Here is a 14,839-nt window from a genome sequence, read left to right on the forward strand (position 1 = left end):
TTGAGTCCTATAAGTAGACCAGTAAAGTATCCTAGATACCAGCATTATCATACTTAGGAAATTGGTTTAAATCTTTAGCAAATGAGAAAATTATAAATGAACTGATTCTAAAAAAAGCTCTGGTTTGCCACTATGCCTAATCGTAAACTTGATGTTTACATTTTTTGGCGGGCATAGTGGCAAAGCAGAGAGTTTTTTAGACTCTCCCGCAAGTTCATTTTTGAGTCCTATAAGTAGACCAGTAAAGTATCATGGATACCAGCATTATCATACATAAGAAATTGATTAAATTCTTGAGTAAATGAGGAAATTATAAATGAACTGATTCTAAAAAATCTGTGGTTTGTCACTATGTTGGCGGGAACTCATTGCAACTGATTTCCGGACAAGCTTCACTGCATCCTGATCCATCCAACATACCGGAAACCTTACTTTTTTTTAATAGTTGGTTGATTGTTGATGATTTTAAAAATTTAATCAGCCAGAGCTAGACTGGACAGATGGATCCATGGCCTAGAATCTAGAACGGATGGAAATCTATCTTCCGTAGGTCACACAGACACACACGTGCCCATAGTGGCAAAGCAGAGCATTTTTTAGGCTCTTCCTCAAGTTCATTTTTGAGTCCTATAAGTAGACCAGACAAGTATCTTGGGGTGCGCAGCCGTAGACCAGCAAATTAACGCTCAAATCAGCCCTGGAGCCAACATCAACCATCTAAATGCTGTAGATATTGTCATCCTGGCATCTAAGCAGCTGTAGTCAATTGACCTATCTCACCACACTAACTTTAAACCAACACTGCTTCAGCCACAAGTTGCTACTGCACATAGTTAACGGTCAATACGTTGTTCTTCAATGCTTTATAACCCATACCATCACTTCTTACACATGCTGTTATCCTAAGTGTCCGCTGACCACACTGCATTGCCGCACATGTGAACTGTACCAAACGGTAATGCGTCATCACCTTACTTACTCCGCAAGACATGAACCCAGCGTCACTGTTTCCCGACCTACCCCAAATAACTAATTTTACCCTAAAAACAGTCTGATTGTACAGCAAGTGTCTACTGAACCTGTGATAATGCAGTCTGACCGCTCTAATGTGACTGCAACTACGTACCTAATCGTAAACTTGATGTTTACATTTTTTGGCGGGAACTCATTGCAACTGATTTCTGGACAAGCTTCACTGCATTCTGATCCATCCAACATACCGGAAACCTTACTTTTTTTAATAGTTGGCTGAAGACTGACAAATCTTTCCGTAGGTCACACGTTGATTGTTGGTGATTTTAAAAATTTAATCATCCAGAGCTAGACTGGACAGATGGATCCATGGTCTAGAATCTAGAACAGATGGAAATCTATCTTCTGTAGGTCACACACGTGCGCACGTTGATTGTTGGTGATTTTAATCATCCAGAGCTAGACTGGACAGATGGATCCTCTCCAAGGGATGAGATTGAGAATCACCCAGCATCCTTGTTCATGGAGTCTGTGAGAGACTCCTTCCTAGTCCAGCACGTTACTAAGCCAACCCATTATAGAAGTAAACAGACTCCCAATATTCTAGACCTGGTGTTTACCAGTGATGAATCAATGTTGGATGAGCTTCATCACGAGGCTCCGTNAACACATCCATGCGACAACATTTCTTCTTGCTTCGAGTCACCAACATGTGGAACAGCCTCCCTGATAGTATTGTTGACGCTCTGAGTATGAACACCTTCAAGAACAGACTAGATGAAGCTATGCAGGAGCATATGTTCAGTCTTAAAATGCCTAGCAAATTATGGACCAGGCAATAAGTCCAGCAGCTATCTCAATCAATTGTCAGTTATGGAAAGATTGGGTTCCAAAAGCCGGATCCCTTGTGAATCAAGTCACGAAAAATTCAAGAATCAGCAACAGGCCATTGGCCTATTTCTTCAGTGCCGACATTTCTATTCTATTCTAAATATATTAAATGCATGAATTTCAATGTAAATGTGTTGGCAAGATCTTCTGAAGGCGTAAATTTTGCTACTGAAATGTCGCCAAAGATCTTGCAATATTCGTCCACACTCTGCACAGTGGAAGCATGGTAAAGCACAAATGGGCATTTCATCTTATCTAATTTGGAATATTTCCTGAAATTACAGAAGTATCAAAATTATCTAAAAAGCAGAAGTTTCCTAAAATTACAGGTAAAAATGATTGTTTGATAGGTGATTTTTTAAAAGAAAATTTGCATTTGAAAATTTTGAAAAAGAATGCAAGTAAATCTATCTTATAATTGTCCATGCTTTCTTGTAGTGTCTCCAGAAATTCAAATTTCCGCACATTTCTATGCTATTACGCAAAAGGGTCAAAATGACTTACAATTTTTTTGAAAATTCTACCCAATATTCCAATTAGTTTATGTATTGTATATATTACACATGTACATCCAATATATGTTGATATTTTTACATACTATTAGGCCAATAGTGAAGCAACACTTGTCCTGCTCCATTAGCACTACACCATTGGTAAAGCTAGACTCTCATAAGTTTAAATAAAAAGAATTTAAAATTTAGCAGCATTATTTTGGCTTTTATATTCCTTCTTTATCAGCTATTCAAGCATCAAATGAATGTAACAATATGAGCCAACTGTCTTTGAATGTTTCAATTTATCCAATTATGGAAAAATATATTCATAACTTATGACTTCTCTCTGCTTGTTGCCTGAGTGGCTAGCTTCTGTCTGATAACTCTTAGCTCAATTTCATTCAAACCCTCAGAAGACTATAACTAAATAACTTATTTGAAGCTTATATTATTTACTAAGTTATCATTATTTATGCTGTTTTTTCTCAACAGGAAATTTGGGGAAGTAAAAACATTGGCATTTCCTGCCAAGAAGAGGAAACGGCAAGATGCTGCAAACCTGGACTTGTCAAGTGCCGCTGAAATTGTGAATGATGTTTCTGCATGCCCATTTTACAGCAACCCTGTCAGTTGCCATCCCAAGCATAATTTTGACGGTGCCAGTGACAATGAGCTGGACGTCAAGTTGAACACTGAAGACAATACGCATGGACATCTGCAGCTTCCTGATTTCAATGAGCAGCAAGGAAATTACCAATGGATAGAATATCCAAAAAATTCAAACCTAAGTTCAGAAGAAGTTTTCCCCATCTCCATTAGAGATTTCAGAAGCTCTGTGAATGGCCATTGTTTTCTCAAGTCCAATGAAGGTGAAATTTCCATTCTTGTATCAATGTTGCCATCACGCAATTTAGTTGTGCGTGGTTGTGCCATTGTAGATTGTTTACTTGGTAGTATCACTGTTCTTGGCTATTCTGTTAAGGCTGGTGATTCCATTCCAATATTTGCTCCTGAATGCGGTCCTCCAATCATTGTTCATGGTCATGAATCAAAGTCATCAATTTCTGACAGAAACAAAGAATTAGAAGAATTTATAGCTTTCCAAGAGGATATAGATGACTCAATACAAGGAAGGAAAATTGATTCAGCGGGAAGTTTTGTGTCTGAAGATTTCAAAGAAAAATTGATGCAGCTTTTCATTTCAAATCATGGAACTTTGGCCAGTGAGAAAAAATGGGATTTCCTCAAGTTAACAATGGTAAGTGTCAAGACTAATGCTTGTTACTAATTACAGTGGTTTGTCATATGGATCAAGTAACTTTTAAACTGTTTTGCTTTGTTTATATTTTAACATTGAATTTATATCAAATAGCTTAACTAAATATTCTTGAGATATTTTTTTTATTTTTATATATACGTATGTGCTTCTTTGCTCTAATCTTATAAATTGTCATGCTGCTCAATCATTTCCAAAATTGTACTACGGTATCTATTTTGAAGTAAGAATATAAAGTTTATTTTCTTGCATTAATAGTATACAGACTTGAAGCCTTTATCATTTCCATTCTCAGGGTGAGCCTATGGTGGTCCTGAGGTTGAGGGAATTCCCTTTGCTGCTGCTCACACGCGCTATGATGAAGCTGTACCCCGACGAGGTGTCTGCTGACGCATTAACACCTTTGGTCTACTGCACTCGTGCTAAACATGACAAGACCTGTGTAGCACTGAGTCTCAATGACCCTTACAAATATGTACCAACTGTCATGAATATGCCCTTATATGTGCCTCCATCTTGGATAAAGGTACATATTTTCTCATGAGCGATGTTACTGAAGGATGCAATGAGGGAAGTGATTGAAGCCTCATATATTATTTTATTATTCCTCTGACATGTTAATCATAATAATTATTTGAGATTTTTCTTTGGATGACACATTATTAATTTCCACTTCTGGTTGTTCTTGATTATTAAGACAATAATGACGTGTTATCTAAGTTGAGTTACCGTAATATAACAAATCATGTTGTGATCAAACTCTAAATTACTAAACTCTTCAAGGAAATGAGAGTTTCCTGTTTATGTCTGAATTTTTGAAGTGCGAGTGTGCCTTGATTAACCTTATGTAAGATTGATAATTTTTTATATTAATCTTCTTTGAATACTAAATCATGTTCACTATGTGGCGCACTGTAACAATCTACTGAGAAACTAAATTCAATTTTGTCTAATACTTGAGCCCTAGAGAAGTACTTTCATGTATAGCCGTCATATGAAGGATTAATTGAACAGTGAAACAAGTATTAACGTATTAGTATTACGTTAAACTATCATAAGTTCTAACCCACATTAGGAAAACCATCAAGGTTGTGTCATGCATTTTATTCACACTTTCATATTATTATGATTCAGTTGTCTTATCCTGATTAACAACCACTTGCGCAGACTGCACATCACCTGGCAAGCTGCCTCTCAAGGAAAAACACTTCTAAATCTCCTCGTAAGTTGTCTCATTTTATGTAGGATCAAACTGCCACTGCGATCCTAGCGCATTTGCATGGCCAAAGAAACTCTGTTACAAACTGTTATTTCTAAGTAGGCATAAATTACTGATCCTTGTGGGTTCAATTGAACTTAGTTTGGATTGTGATGCTCTTTTTTGTTGAATCATTCATTTTTATTGTTTGGCAGTAAATGAGTTGAGATTAAAATTCTATCTCTTAACAAACTAATATTTCAAAGAATATCTAGCGTTTATAACTATAAAATAATTCTATTCCCCAAAAGGGGTCAGCTGTCAGCATCAATTTATATCGTTTTTACTTATATAAATATAAGTAATTTATTGTTGATTTGGTTGGCAGTGCGAGTTCTGGTGATTGGAGCTCCCAGGACTGGCAAGAAAACCTTCACGCGCTACCTCATCAATTGTATGCTGGAGCGCATGAGTGACGGCGGCAAATACGGTAGCAGGCCTCAAGCCCCAAGCTGCAAATACAGACCGTTCTTTGAGCAGCATTGTGATACTGCAGGTCTCAACGACGAGCTTAAATCTGAATGCATTGATGAGTTGTCTCAGCCTCCAGGTATTCAGTCATCTCATTCATCAGACACCAAAGAGCCATTGCAGTGTTCAGGGTTCACATCGTCGCCTCAGACTTCAGCTCTTTCTGAGTCACCCAAGTCTGCATTTGCTGAAAATTCAGGCAAGTCTTCAGAAATTGATCCGTCCGGATTATCAGGCGTCTGTGTTTTGGACGCTAACATATCTCACCCCATGCAAAGCCTTCCTGGCGCTGTATCGCTGGCGCGTTACACAGAACCTGTATTTGGGCAGGCGTTCGAGTACGGTATTTCCCACATACTCAGGAACTGTGACCACGCTAATATTCTTCGTGGATTGAAGTACAAGTATGCCAACCTTCTAGATTTTGTTAATTCTAAGCTATGTTTACCCCAGGATATCAAATCAATTTTAATTGGGAAGCCATGTCTACTGCGCATGCGATATGAATACATAGATGCAATTAAGGTTCTTTGTCAAACTGCTGCGATGGAATGCTCGGAGGAGCCTCTCATCATAAATTTCGCCAGTACAAGTGACGATTACGAGCTCAGATTGCTCACTGAGATCGTGAACATCATCAAGCCCACGCATGTGGTGCACATCTCTGGCCATTTGCGGCGTGCACCGCGAGCGATGCCTCTTAATTGTCACAGGATTGATAGGATAGCAAGAATGTACAACATCTACAAGGACAGACAACGCAGCCCGGAAGGCACTGGTGTATGTTGCAACGGGTACAACTACTGGCCTGACGATGGAACCCACGATCTGCATGAAGTGTGCTACGATTATGCAAGAATTCCGTCTGTCTTTGGTTCGTTTCACAAGTATCGCCCTGCTACCAAGTTGGAGGAAACTGTGGTGCTCGCGTCTTATTTTAACCCACTTTGGCCTTATTATGCTACCACACTTGACTCTCGGACCTTGCTGAACGATTTCATCTTAGGTTTCGATGAAATAGCAATAGAAATCCTGTTCCATAATATTGCCCCGTCTCACGTCTTGGATACGCTAGTTAGACGGGGTATAGTAGCTCTCTGCTCAGTGGATCAGAACCTCATACGGAGTTCTGGTCCAGGACTACCAAAAGTTATTGTTCACAAAATGGGGTTCGGCTCAAGTGATTCCAGCAAAAAAGCTTCATCCGCGTCAACTATAAGCCCTGATGGGATGCTTGCTGATGAATCATCAGCAGGAGATGTGCGGCTTACCACGTTTTCTGATTTGAAGTCCACAATTTACACATTGCATGGATGGGCCGTTGTTCGAGGCGTGGACACATCCAGAAATCGCCTTCACATCCTCGTGCCAAGATGCTTCTGTCCTCTCCTGGACGACACCGTCAACGCGCTGGTCTTGCCAGCCATCTTCCTGCCTCCCAACTTCGACCGATTATTCTACGATGGTAAGCCAACGTAATGTTTTCTATTATGACGAACATGGCTTTATGATTCTCAGGCTAGAGTATTTCGTTTATAATTTTAGTCGACCAATTTAGTTGCTCATTCGCACCTTTTCGAATCGAAATTATCTTGTACAGAGGCAGCCGAGCGCATATTCTGAAAAATATTCCAGTGAACTATTGGCAGCTAATCTTGTTGACAGGATGCCTTTGTAGTATGCTTAGCATGCCTGCCGGAGGTTGACGCACAAAATTTTAATTGAACGATAATTAAGAAGGATGTACTATTCTTCTTGCCTCGTTTTTCTCCGCATACATAAAGCACGTTCGAGAGGCAGGCTATTAAATCCAACGTTGTTTGAAAGATCAAACCTCGACATTCGTAAGTCTTTCTACATAATTACTGATTACATAAATCTCACGTTTCAGGCTATCCGCTTGGCAACTTCAGATCTCTGGTACCAAGAGGCCCGTGGAACAAGCTGCTCTCGGAACGGAAAAAGAAAAGATGATTCATCGTTCGTATTTTCATTCTCCTGATGTTATTAACGTAAATGTGATTAGACATGAACAATGGGACGTCACGTGACATTGATGAAATGACACATTATCGGTGAATACTATGTTTCATCCATAGTTCAATGTATTTAGTAAATGTCGTTGAGTTGTCAGACTTGAGCTCGAAAGAAGCTAGTAAATTTATCATCCGCACAATTTATTCAAAAGATATCTGGGCTGAAAAGTGATCGGTGCAGACATTAGACCAAGTAAATTATAGCGCGGTGCTTGCTATGCCCCAATGCACTGAACAATGCCGGCCCCGTCCTCCAGGGTGGAGAAGAAGAAGAAGTTGTTGTGCGGCGGGTCCTTCTTTGTGACGGCCTTGATGACCTCGGCAGCCACCTCACCTCCCACGATGGCGCACACGGGCGACACTTGGCCGAAGACTAACCTGAAGGATTATTTATTTAATTGATTTTAATATACCATTCTGCGAGATCTGGGCCTATACTTTCAAAATTCGCTAAGTGAACGTAAGTACTTCGCTCTATTTTCTTGTCCATGATTGGTGGATTTTGCCGGACAGGCCGTCAATGATTGGCTGATGAACTTACGATCTATTAACTTTTTTTTAAAGTATAGGCCCTGGTCATTAAGTTGAAAAAGTAGAAATTAAAAACGTATACATAATTGCAAAATAATATTAATTGAAATGAGACGTTTTTATTCGACAAAACAATATACTTTTAAATTTCATTGACCAGTAAGTGAAAGCATGAATGATTCCTTTAATTTCGAAATCGAAAACTCCATTCTTTGGTGAAAAAAAATCTATCATGGTTAAAGAAAGCCAGTCATTGTGTCATATACGACAATTTCAGCGGCAGAATACGTGTGTTCGTTAATAAAATCAAATACCAGTGCAGACGCTGCAAAGTGATCGCCAGGAAAATTATTCAACGGATACTTCGGCGACGTCATTAGGAACAACATATCCTAAACAAACAAAATATCCTAAACAGACAATATATCCTATCCTGTTACCAGCAGAGACATTGTTTCGGTAATTGTCAACAACGCTTTTTATTAGGCAAAGGCGCCCAACTCGAGAGTGGTCAGTCATTAGTTGAAATGAAGCTAAGTTTATTTTTTCGCCTGATGGTGCGGGTCTGCAAAAAACAAGTTACTGCACTACGCTCTACACTTAATTGAACTGCTCGTCTTGGAGATGATAGTTCGGTGCTTACGTGCGACTACACTATTCAGCAGAGTGCAATTCTGATCAGTTGAGAAATCATTCCTGCGACCACAAAACGTTAATTCTTGAGCATCTTGGTTAATTTTATAAGACTTTACTTGAGTTGTCCTCAATGACCCTAAGTGTCTAGAGAACAAATTACTTGTTAATACTTGATTTAAACAAGAACTTACTCGGCAAAAGCATCGTCGAGCTTATCTTCAGGAACCTCCATTTTTGCCAGCAGAGAGCGCTTGATGGTGAGCAGCTCGCAGCGATCTGCCTCGCGCATCGATGGTGCTGGCAGGCGATGGTGCAGGGCATGGAACTCCAGCAAAACTGAAATTTATTTAAAGCTATTACCATTCAATACTTCCATGCCGGAGAAAATGATCAACAAATAATATGCAACTTTACCAATGAAGGAGAAAAAAAAGCAAGCCACTTCATACATTAAATTTTCATCAACAACCCGAGAAAAAAAATTTTGAGCCAAAATAAAATAGCAGAGCTTTAGGAGCTGAAGCATTTTGGCAGGTACCATAGCTTGTGTTGTGTGCAAGACAGCAAAATGTTATTGCAGCATAATATCAAAGCTGCCAAGCCTAACAATTCAGCATGCAAGTATCTTTACCGTGCATGATGAAGTAGCCAGCACTGATTCTCTTTAATCTGCTGGAATATTTGGGAGATGTCCAGTCAACGTCTAGTGCTGCGCTCAGCTGCAGGAATGATTCATTTCTCTTCACCATTTTAGTTTCTTCAGTTTTCTGCTTCTCGCCATTAACCACCACTTCCGTGAACTCTTTCTGTTCTCTGCAAATAACACACAAAATACTGAAGTTAAGAATTATTCTTACTTTTATCTTGGCAATTCAAATTGCTTTGAGCCACATTGGGGAAAAGGTGTAGTGTGCTACTGGATAAACAAATCTATTATGAACAAATACAGGTTTAGAGAAGCATTTTCCTTTGTAAGTTTGCTCAACAGTATAACCAATAAACAGTGAATTCTGAAATAAAAAAAAATAAGCTTAAGAACTCACTCCACATAATTGTGTTGGTTGAGATCAACAAACATGTAACCAAACATGCCATGTACACCAGCGGCATAGAACACAGCGCCACTGCTTCGACAGTAATCGTTGATTTTGATAAGCAGATCCTTGTCTGAGCAGCGTGCCACAACCACCACGTCAAACTCGCCAAAGAATGAGCCAGGTTTCGTGGCCAAGTCTTCTGTATCAGACAAGACTTGAACCATTGGGTTCAAATTCTGAGCTCTCTCCTTGGATGCCTCAGCAATCTGTAAAGGATATAAAAATTGAATCTCACTACATATATTGACAATTTTTAGTTTTGTAATTTATTAATATATATCAGTTCAAACTAACATAGATGGCTAAATCCCAGATGACATGAAAAAGGCAAAAACAAATAAGAAAATTCTCACTTTATCCTATTTTCCACAATGAAGGAGTTCTCTTATGTTTTTGTAAATATGACCATAGCTAATTAATCAGAGTGTGCTCACATGAAGTGTGAGACTTGGATGGGTTTGAAGGTCATGTCTTCAAGTCTGGATCACATATGGGCCTGACACTGGACTTATAGCAGCAAGCTGTTGCTTTTATATGCTAGACCCTGTGTCAACTCGTGTCAAATGGAATTTGTTTTGGTCTTGATTGCAACCCAGACAATGGGGCTCATCACCAACAACACGGTATAAGCTATGCACTGCATCCTTATGTGTCATGTGCTACTAGCTGTAGTTTTGTCAAAATGCCAGCTTTCCTGCAAATCTCATTGCTAAAGAGGAATCTTACAGGAAATCTCTATTAGTATAGGTACTGCTGCTTCTTTGTCATTAGATGAGGGCACAGCGTTGCTTTTATTTTCTGTGGAATGGTTGCAATAACAAAGAAACCTATTCACAACACACATTTTTTTTTCTATATATGAACTATTTACAGTAATAAAACAATAACTGAATAATCAATATATTATGAAATACCTTTATGACCTAATCATTATTTTATTTTCAAAATTATGTCACAAAACGAGATGCTGCTTGCATGAGTGTACATTCATTTCTCACAACCATGTTAAATATACAGCTGAGACAAGTACAGTTGTTATGACCTAATTCTTTATTTGATTTAAACACAGTTTCCAGAATCAAGATACACTTACTGCTTCCTATAATTAAGTGCACTGTCAAAAACTGGACCTTTTTTGGCAAATAATATCCCATTGAAGAGCAATGAAGAGCTAATAAAAAATTATCTATTACTACAAGCAAGATTATGACCAAAAAAGTGCAAAGATATTCATCAAGATAAATATTTCACTCACATTCTTTCCAATTGAGTCATGTGGAGCTAAAAAATTAGCAACAACATCAAGATTGGTGACATCCGTGTGGTCCATGAGAGTGATACTCTTTACGCCCGCCAGCACCAGGTTCTTTGTGATCTCTGCACCCAGACCACATAGCCCACACACCAAAACACTTGAGGCTCGTAATCTGAAAAAAGTCAAATGATTTTAAGGATTTATTTTCAATTTAAGAAAGAAAACTTATATTATTGATATATATGAATCAAGATACTTTTACAAGCAAATTTGTTGGATTGGCACAGCAGATTCAATGCATGATTATTGGATGTGAGTGAAATTCAAGATAAAATGGATCATACTATATTAAAGAAATCATTACTTGACCCACCTAGAAATTTGGTCTATTCCAAAATATCAGCCAAGTAATGAATAATATGAATAGTTTCAGGATTTTTGATGTGTTCACTTGGTTATATATCAAACTTCCTGCTTTGAGAGTAGATGCTTCCCACACCTTCAGTTGCTGACATAGCAGAGGCAAATATCTATATACTGTTCAAGCAGTGACTAATGTCAATTCCACTGTCCCCATGGTGGCAAACAAATTTTTTGCCCGACTCATTTTCAGACGCGTTCATAACTTCGTAATTTACGGACTACACTGGGCCCGATATGGCATGTATTAAGTATTTTCAAAGTTTGTTGTGTTTGAATGTTCTACTTTTGATTCGATTAATGTTTTGTATCACAGGTTCACAATGGTAACCGCAATGGCTTCCGATTGCTGTTGCCACAACGAGATCGAGAAGTAAACAGTACCCCCGTTCCAAGAAATACCAGCTGTTACATGTTAGATTGGGATTCAGTCACTAGAATAAGGTACCAAGCTTGCCTGTCACAGTGCCACCTGGACCTTGCTAGAAATTTATGGTCAAGCTTTGTGTATAAAATAAAGTGTTTCTATTGAAAGCCAAGCCTGCTGACAACATCGGTATTGTGGTGAGTAAAGTGGCATTGATATTAGACAAGTTATCACCTAAATGATTACATAAAACTGAAAAATTATACAACTCCTAAGAATTGAAATTCATATTAAATATGTAACTGTGATATGACCAAATATCAATAACAGTAACATAAATAACTTTAAGAGATAAAAAGTCTTTGCTCTGCCAGTATGAGAACCATGATGACAAATGAGTTGCCACACAGCAGAGACTGCACTTGACAGTTGACTTGTCAATCAACAATGAAAAAACATCCTACTGCAGGTGTTGAAATAGCTAAAACTAGAGTTTTCCCACCAACTCACACAAGATGAGTTATCTCTCATCTAATTTATAACAAAAGTGCATGATTGAGTCCCAAGACTCCAAAATTTATGAAAATATCTCACTTTGGAGCCATGAGACTTTTGTAATAAACTTTTTTCTGATTGTGTCCTACAGGCCAGAACTAAAGTTTTTAATTTTGATTACTACATAATAACTAGACAACAGGATTGACAGTAGAAAATTTATGATCAAGTTGTCAATGCAAAGTTCTATTAATAACATGGATTGTTTCTACTAAAGCCTGGCAACATGAGTGATGAGACAAGTTGGCAATGTACCGTCAAATGGGGTAATAAGGGACAATTTTTCTCATTTTTATTGTTAATTTATACCATGAAACCTTTCATAGACAAGTTTAGGCTCATTTTGAAGGTATTTGCGATGGTTATAGTATGGCATATGCACAAACATTCCATATGCTACTTGAAAGGTGCCATAAGTAAAAAATATAACTCAATATATACTCACTGCAATTGGTGGTATTCAACATTTGAAAATTCTGCTAAATATTTTGTATAGAAATTTCAAATACCATACTATGCAGAAGATTTTTAAATTCTTGAAGTTTATTAAATTATAGTGGTGGTCTTAGAAGTTTCTCAAATTTATTGTTTTTAACTGCAAAATTAGCAAGTAAAAATAAAAAGAATTTCATGACTCATGAGTGAAGTGATTCACTCATTTTTCACCAAATAAATTTTAAAAAAGCCATCATAATATGGTGGTTTCTGCCCAATTTTGTGCATAGGCCTGAGTCCTGACAGTGATGGGATTGGCGATTGGGAGCTGAGCTGTCACATCATCATAGCTACCTACACATGAGTAGGGTACCGTACCTACTACCTAGCATATCAATTTGATGGCAATAAGAAAAAAATTACGAGGAAAAACTCTTTAATTTCGACAACTTAATAGAAAATGAACTGTCTATTGGTAATTGGTAGCTTATTGATTAAAGCAACAACTTGAAATCTTGAATCTATATTATTTTCTAATTCAACTGAAATAGGGATTGTAAACAAAACTTACCTTTTTTGCGAATCTAAACCCCACAAACGAATTTGACGATCATAGAGCGCAGCCTCATCTTCTGTGATAACGGGAGTAAGAGAGTCCAACATGCTTGCGAAATCAATTAAAAATATATATTTTTATATTTAGTACAATGCGATAGCAAATTTTACGCCGACACAGAGACTCCGATGATCACCGACTCGGTAGACTCGTGCAGAACTAACGTTTAACACTCACTTTAATGTTTGGCGGCGTCCCCTCGACTGGGTAATTTTCTTGGAACTAGAGGCAAGTACGCTCAAATTTTACCCTAAAACATGTGAGATTTTTTTATACACACATTAATATTATTAGATCATGAGAAGCTTCACACCACAGATCGTACTTTTGATTATGAGTAGAGTAAACTAAGTTTAGGTACTCTACTCTACTTTAGTTTGCTCTACATGAGTAGAGTAAACTAAGTATAGTTATATTTGCGTTGGAAAATATGCCATGTTTGGCCTGTCGCTGATTCTCGTAATGTTGTTGAAGGTAGCTTAGTAGGTGGTATAGCATAGCGGTGTCAGCATTAATGAGACCGTTAAACCTTTCGCCGATTCTCAACATAGCAGAACATTCACAGCCTGTTGCGTTGTTCCACAGTCCGACGCTTGTTGCTCTAACCTCGGTACTCGGAACTGTTACCACTGGACCACATTGCCTAAGTGACTGTTGATTATCCACAAATTTATGAGGTTCTAGTCTGTTCTTGAACTCGTTAACACTAGGATCTTTAGCCATGCTACCAGTAAGCATATAGACTATAGAACGTTTGGAATTGGGTGCGTGCTGACCTCCGGTCACGACCTTTAAACCGGTCATACACGCTACATAAAAGCTCTTTTACTAGTGTCAAAAAATTAAAATTTCACAACCGTATGTTAACAAAAAGTTCAATAAAAACGTATTCACAGCAATCCTAAAAATTTTTAGCATTTAGGATTTTTCAGCAATCCTAAATCCTAAAAATCCCTAAAACTAACACACATAACAAACAACATTGAATAGTTCAGTCAGTCTGCCAATTGCACTCTCACCTCTATGCTTATACATCTCATACGGTATCTCATCATTCCAGTTGCCTTATTATTCTTCAGTCGCTCTATCACTCGTTTCACTTCCTCATTTGTAATTTCTTCGTCTATGTCACTCAGATTTTTACGTTCTACTGGAACATTTTCGCCTGGCGTAAATAAGTCATTCATCCCACCAATGTCTTCCCCCAGAATTTCTTCAAAGCCTCTACCAACATTGTTCTCTTAGTTGCATACGTACTCCTACATTCAGCCCCTCCACTCTCGGATCATTTTTCCTCTTGTCCCCTCTTAGGAAGGCATACCATTCGCGTCCACCTCTCTGTCCCTTCATAACAAATTCATTTATTCTATTTTGCTCATACCCAACAATATGATTTCTAATGATATTTTTGGTTCTTCTCTGTTGTTCTTCATACCTCAGCCATGCTTCCATGGGGGCACTAACTACACCTGGGGCACTACGCACACACCTGGGGGCACCAACCACGCTTAGGAGCACCAACTATACAC

The 14,839-nt window shown here is 38.2% G+C and overlaps 2 protein-coding genes across 2 annotated transcripts; one reads left to right on the forward strand and one right to left on the reverse strand.

Moving 5' to 3' along the window:
* The first annotated feature begins 2,849 nt into the window (after nt 1-2,849).
* LOC108673130 lies at nt 2,850-7,342 on the forward strand. The gene is made up of 5 exons (XM_018160916.2): nt 2,850-3,615; nt 3,929-4,159; nt 4,801-4,855; nt 5,220-6,827; nt 7,254-7,342. Exons 1-5 carry the CDS (start codon nt 3,250-3,252, stop codon nt 7,334-7,336), a joined length of 2,343 nt encoding a protein of 780 aa, XP_018016405.1. The 5' UTR covers nt 2,850-3,249; the 3' UTR covers nt 7,337-7,342.
* On the reverse strand, nt 7,337-13,475 carry LOC108673140 (SUMO-activating enzyme subunit 1). The gene is made up of 6 exons (XM_018160928.2): nt 13,266-13,475; nt 10,918-11,089; nt 9,609-9,868; nt 9,197-9,378; nt 8,757-8,901; nt 7,337-7,776 (listed from the first exon to the last, which is right to left on the reverse strand). Exons 1-6 carry the CDS (start codon nt 13,355-13,357, stop codon nt 7,614-7,616), a joined length of 1,014 nt encoding a protein of 337 aa, XP_018016417.1. The 5' UTR covers nt 13,358-13,475; the 3' UTR covers nt 7,337-7,613.
* Between the last annotated feature and the right edge of the window lie 1,364 nt (nt 13,476-14,839).

This window comes from Hyalella azteca, unplaced genomic scaffold (assembly GCF_000764305.2).
Source record: "Hyalella azteca isolate HAZT.00-mixed unplaced genomic scaffold, Hazt_2.0.2 contig7679, whole genome shotgun sequence".
Taxonomy (NCBI): domain Eukaryota; kingdom Metazoa; phylum Arthropoda; class Malacostraca; order Amphipoda; family Hyalellidae; genus Hyalella; species Hyalella azteca.

What these genes read in the sequence shown, in the direction of transcription:
- LOC108673130 (XM_018160916.2), top strand. Translation starts at nt 3,250, where the DNA reads ATGTTGCCATCACGCAATTTAGTTGTGCGTGGTTGTGCCATTGTAGAT. An exon ending in AAACACTTCTAAATCTCCTC is followed by an intron (nt 4,856 to 5,219) that starts GTAAGTTGTCTC and finishes TTTGGTTGGCAG; the next exon opens with TGCGAGTTCTGGTGATTGGA. An exon ending in CGACCGATTATTCTACGATG is followed by an intron (nt 6,828 to 7,253) that starts GTAAGCCAACGT and finishes CTCACGTTTCAG; the next exon opens with GCTATCCGCTTGGCAACTTC.
- LOC108673140 (XM_018160928.2), bottom strand. Translation starts at nt 13,357, where the DNA reads ATGTTGGACTCTCTTACTCCCGTTATCACAGAAGATGAGGCTGCGCTC. An exon ending in GGTTTAGATTCGCAAAAAAG is followed by an intron (nt 11,090 to 13,265) that starts GTAAGTTTTGTT and finishes GACTTTTTTCAG; the next exon opens with ATTACGAGCCTCAAGTGTTT. An exon ending in AACCAACACAATTATGTGGA is followed by an intron (nt 9,379 to 9,608) that starts GTGAGTTCTTAA and finishes TGTTATTTGCAG; the next exon opens with AGAACAGAAAGAGTTCACGG.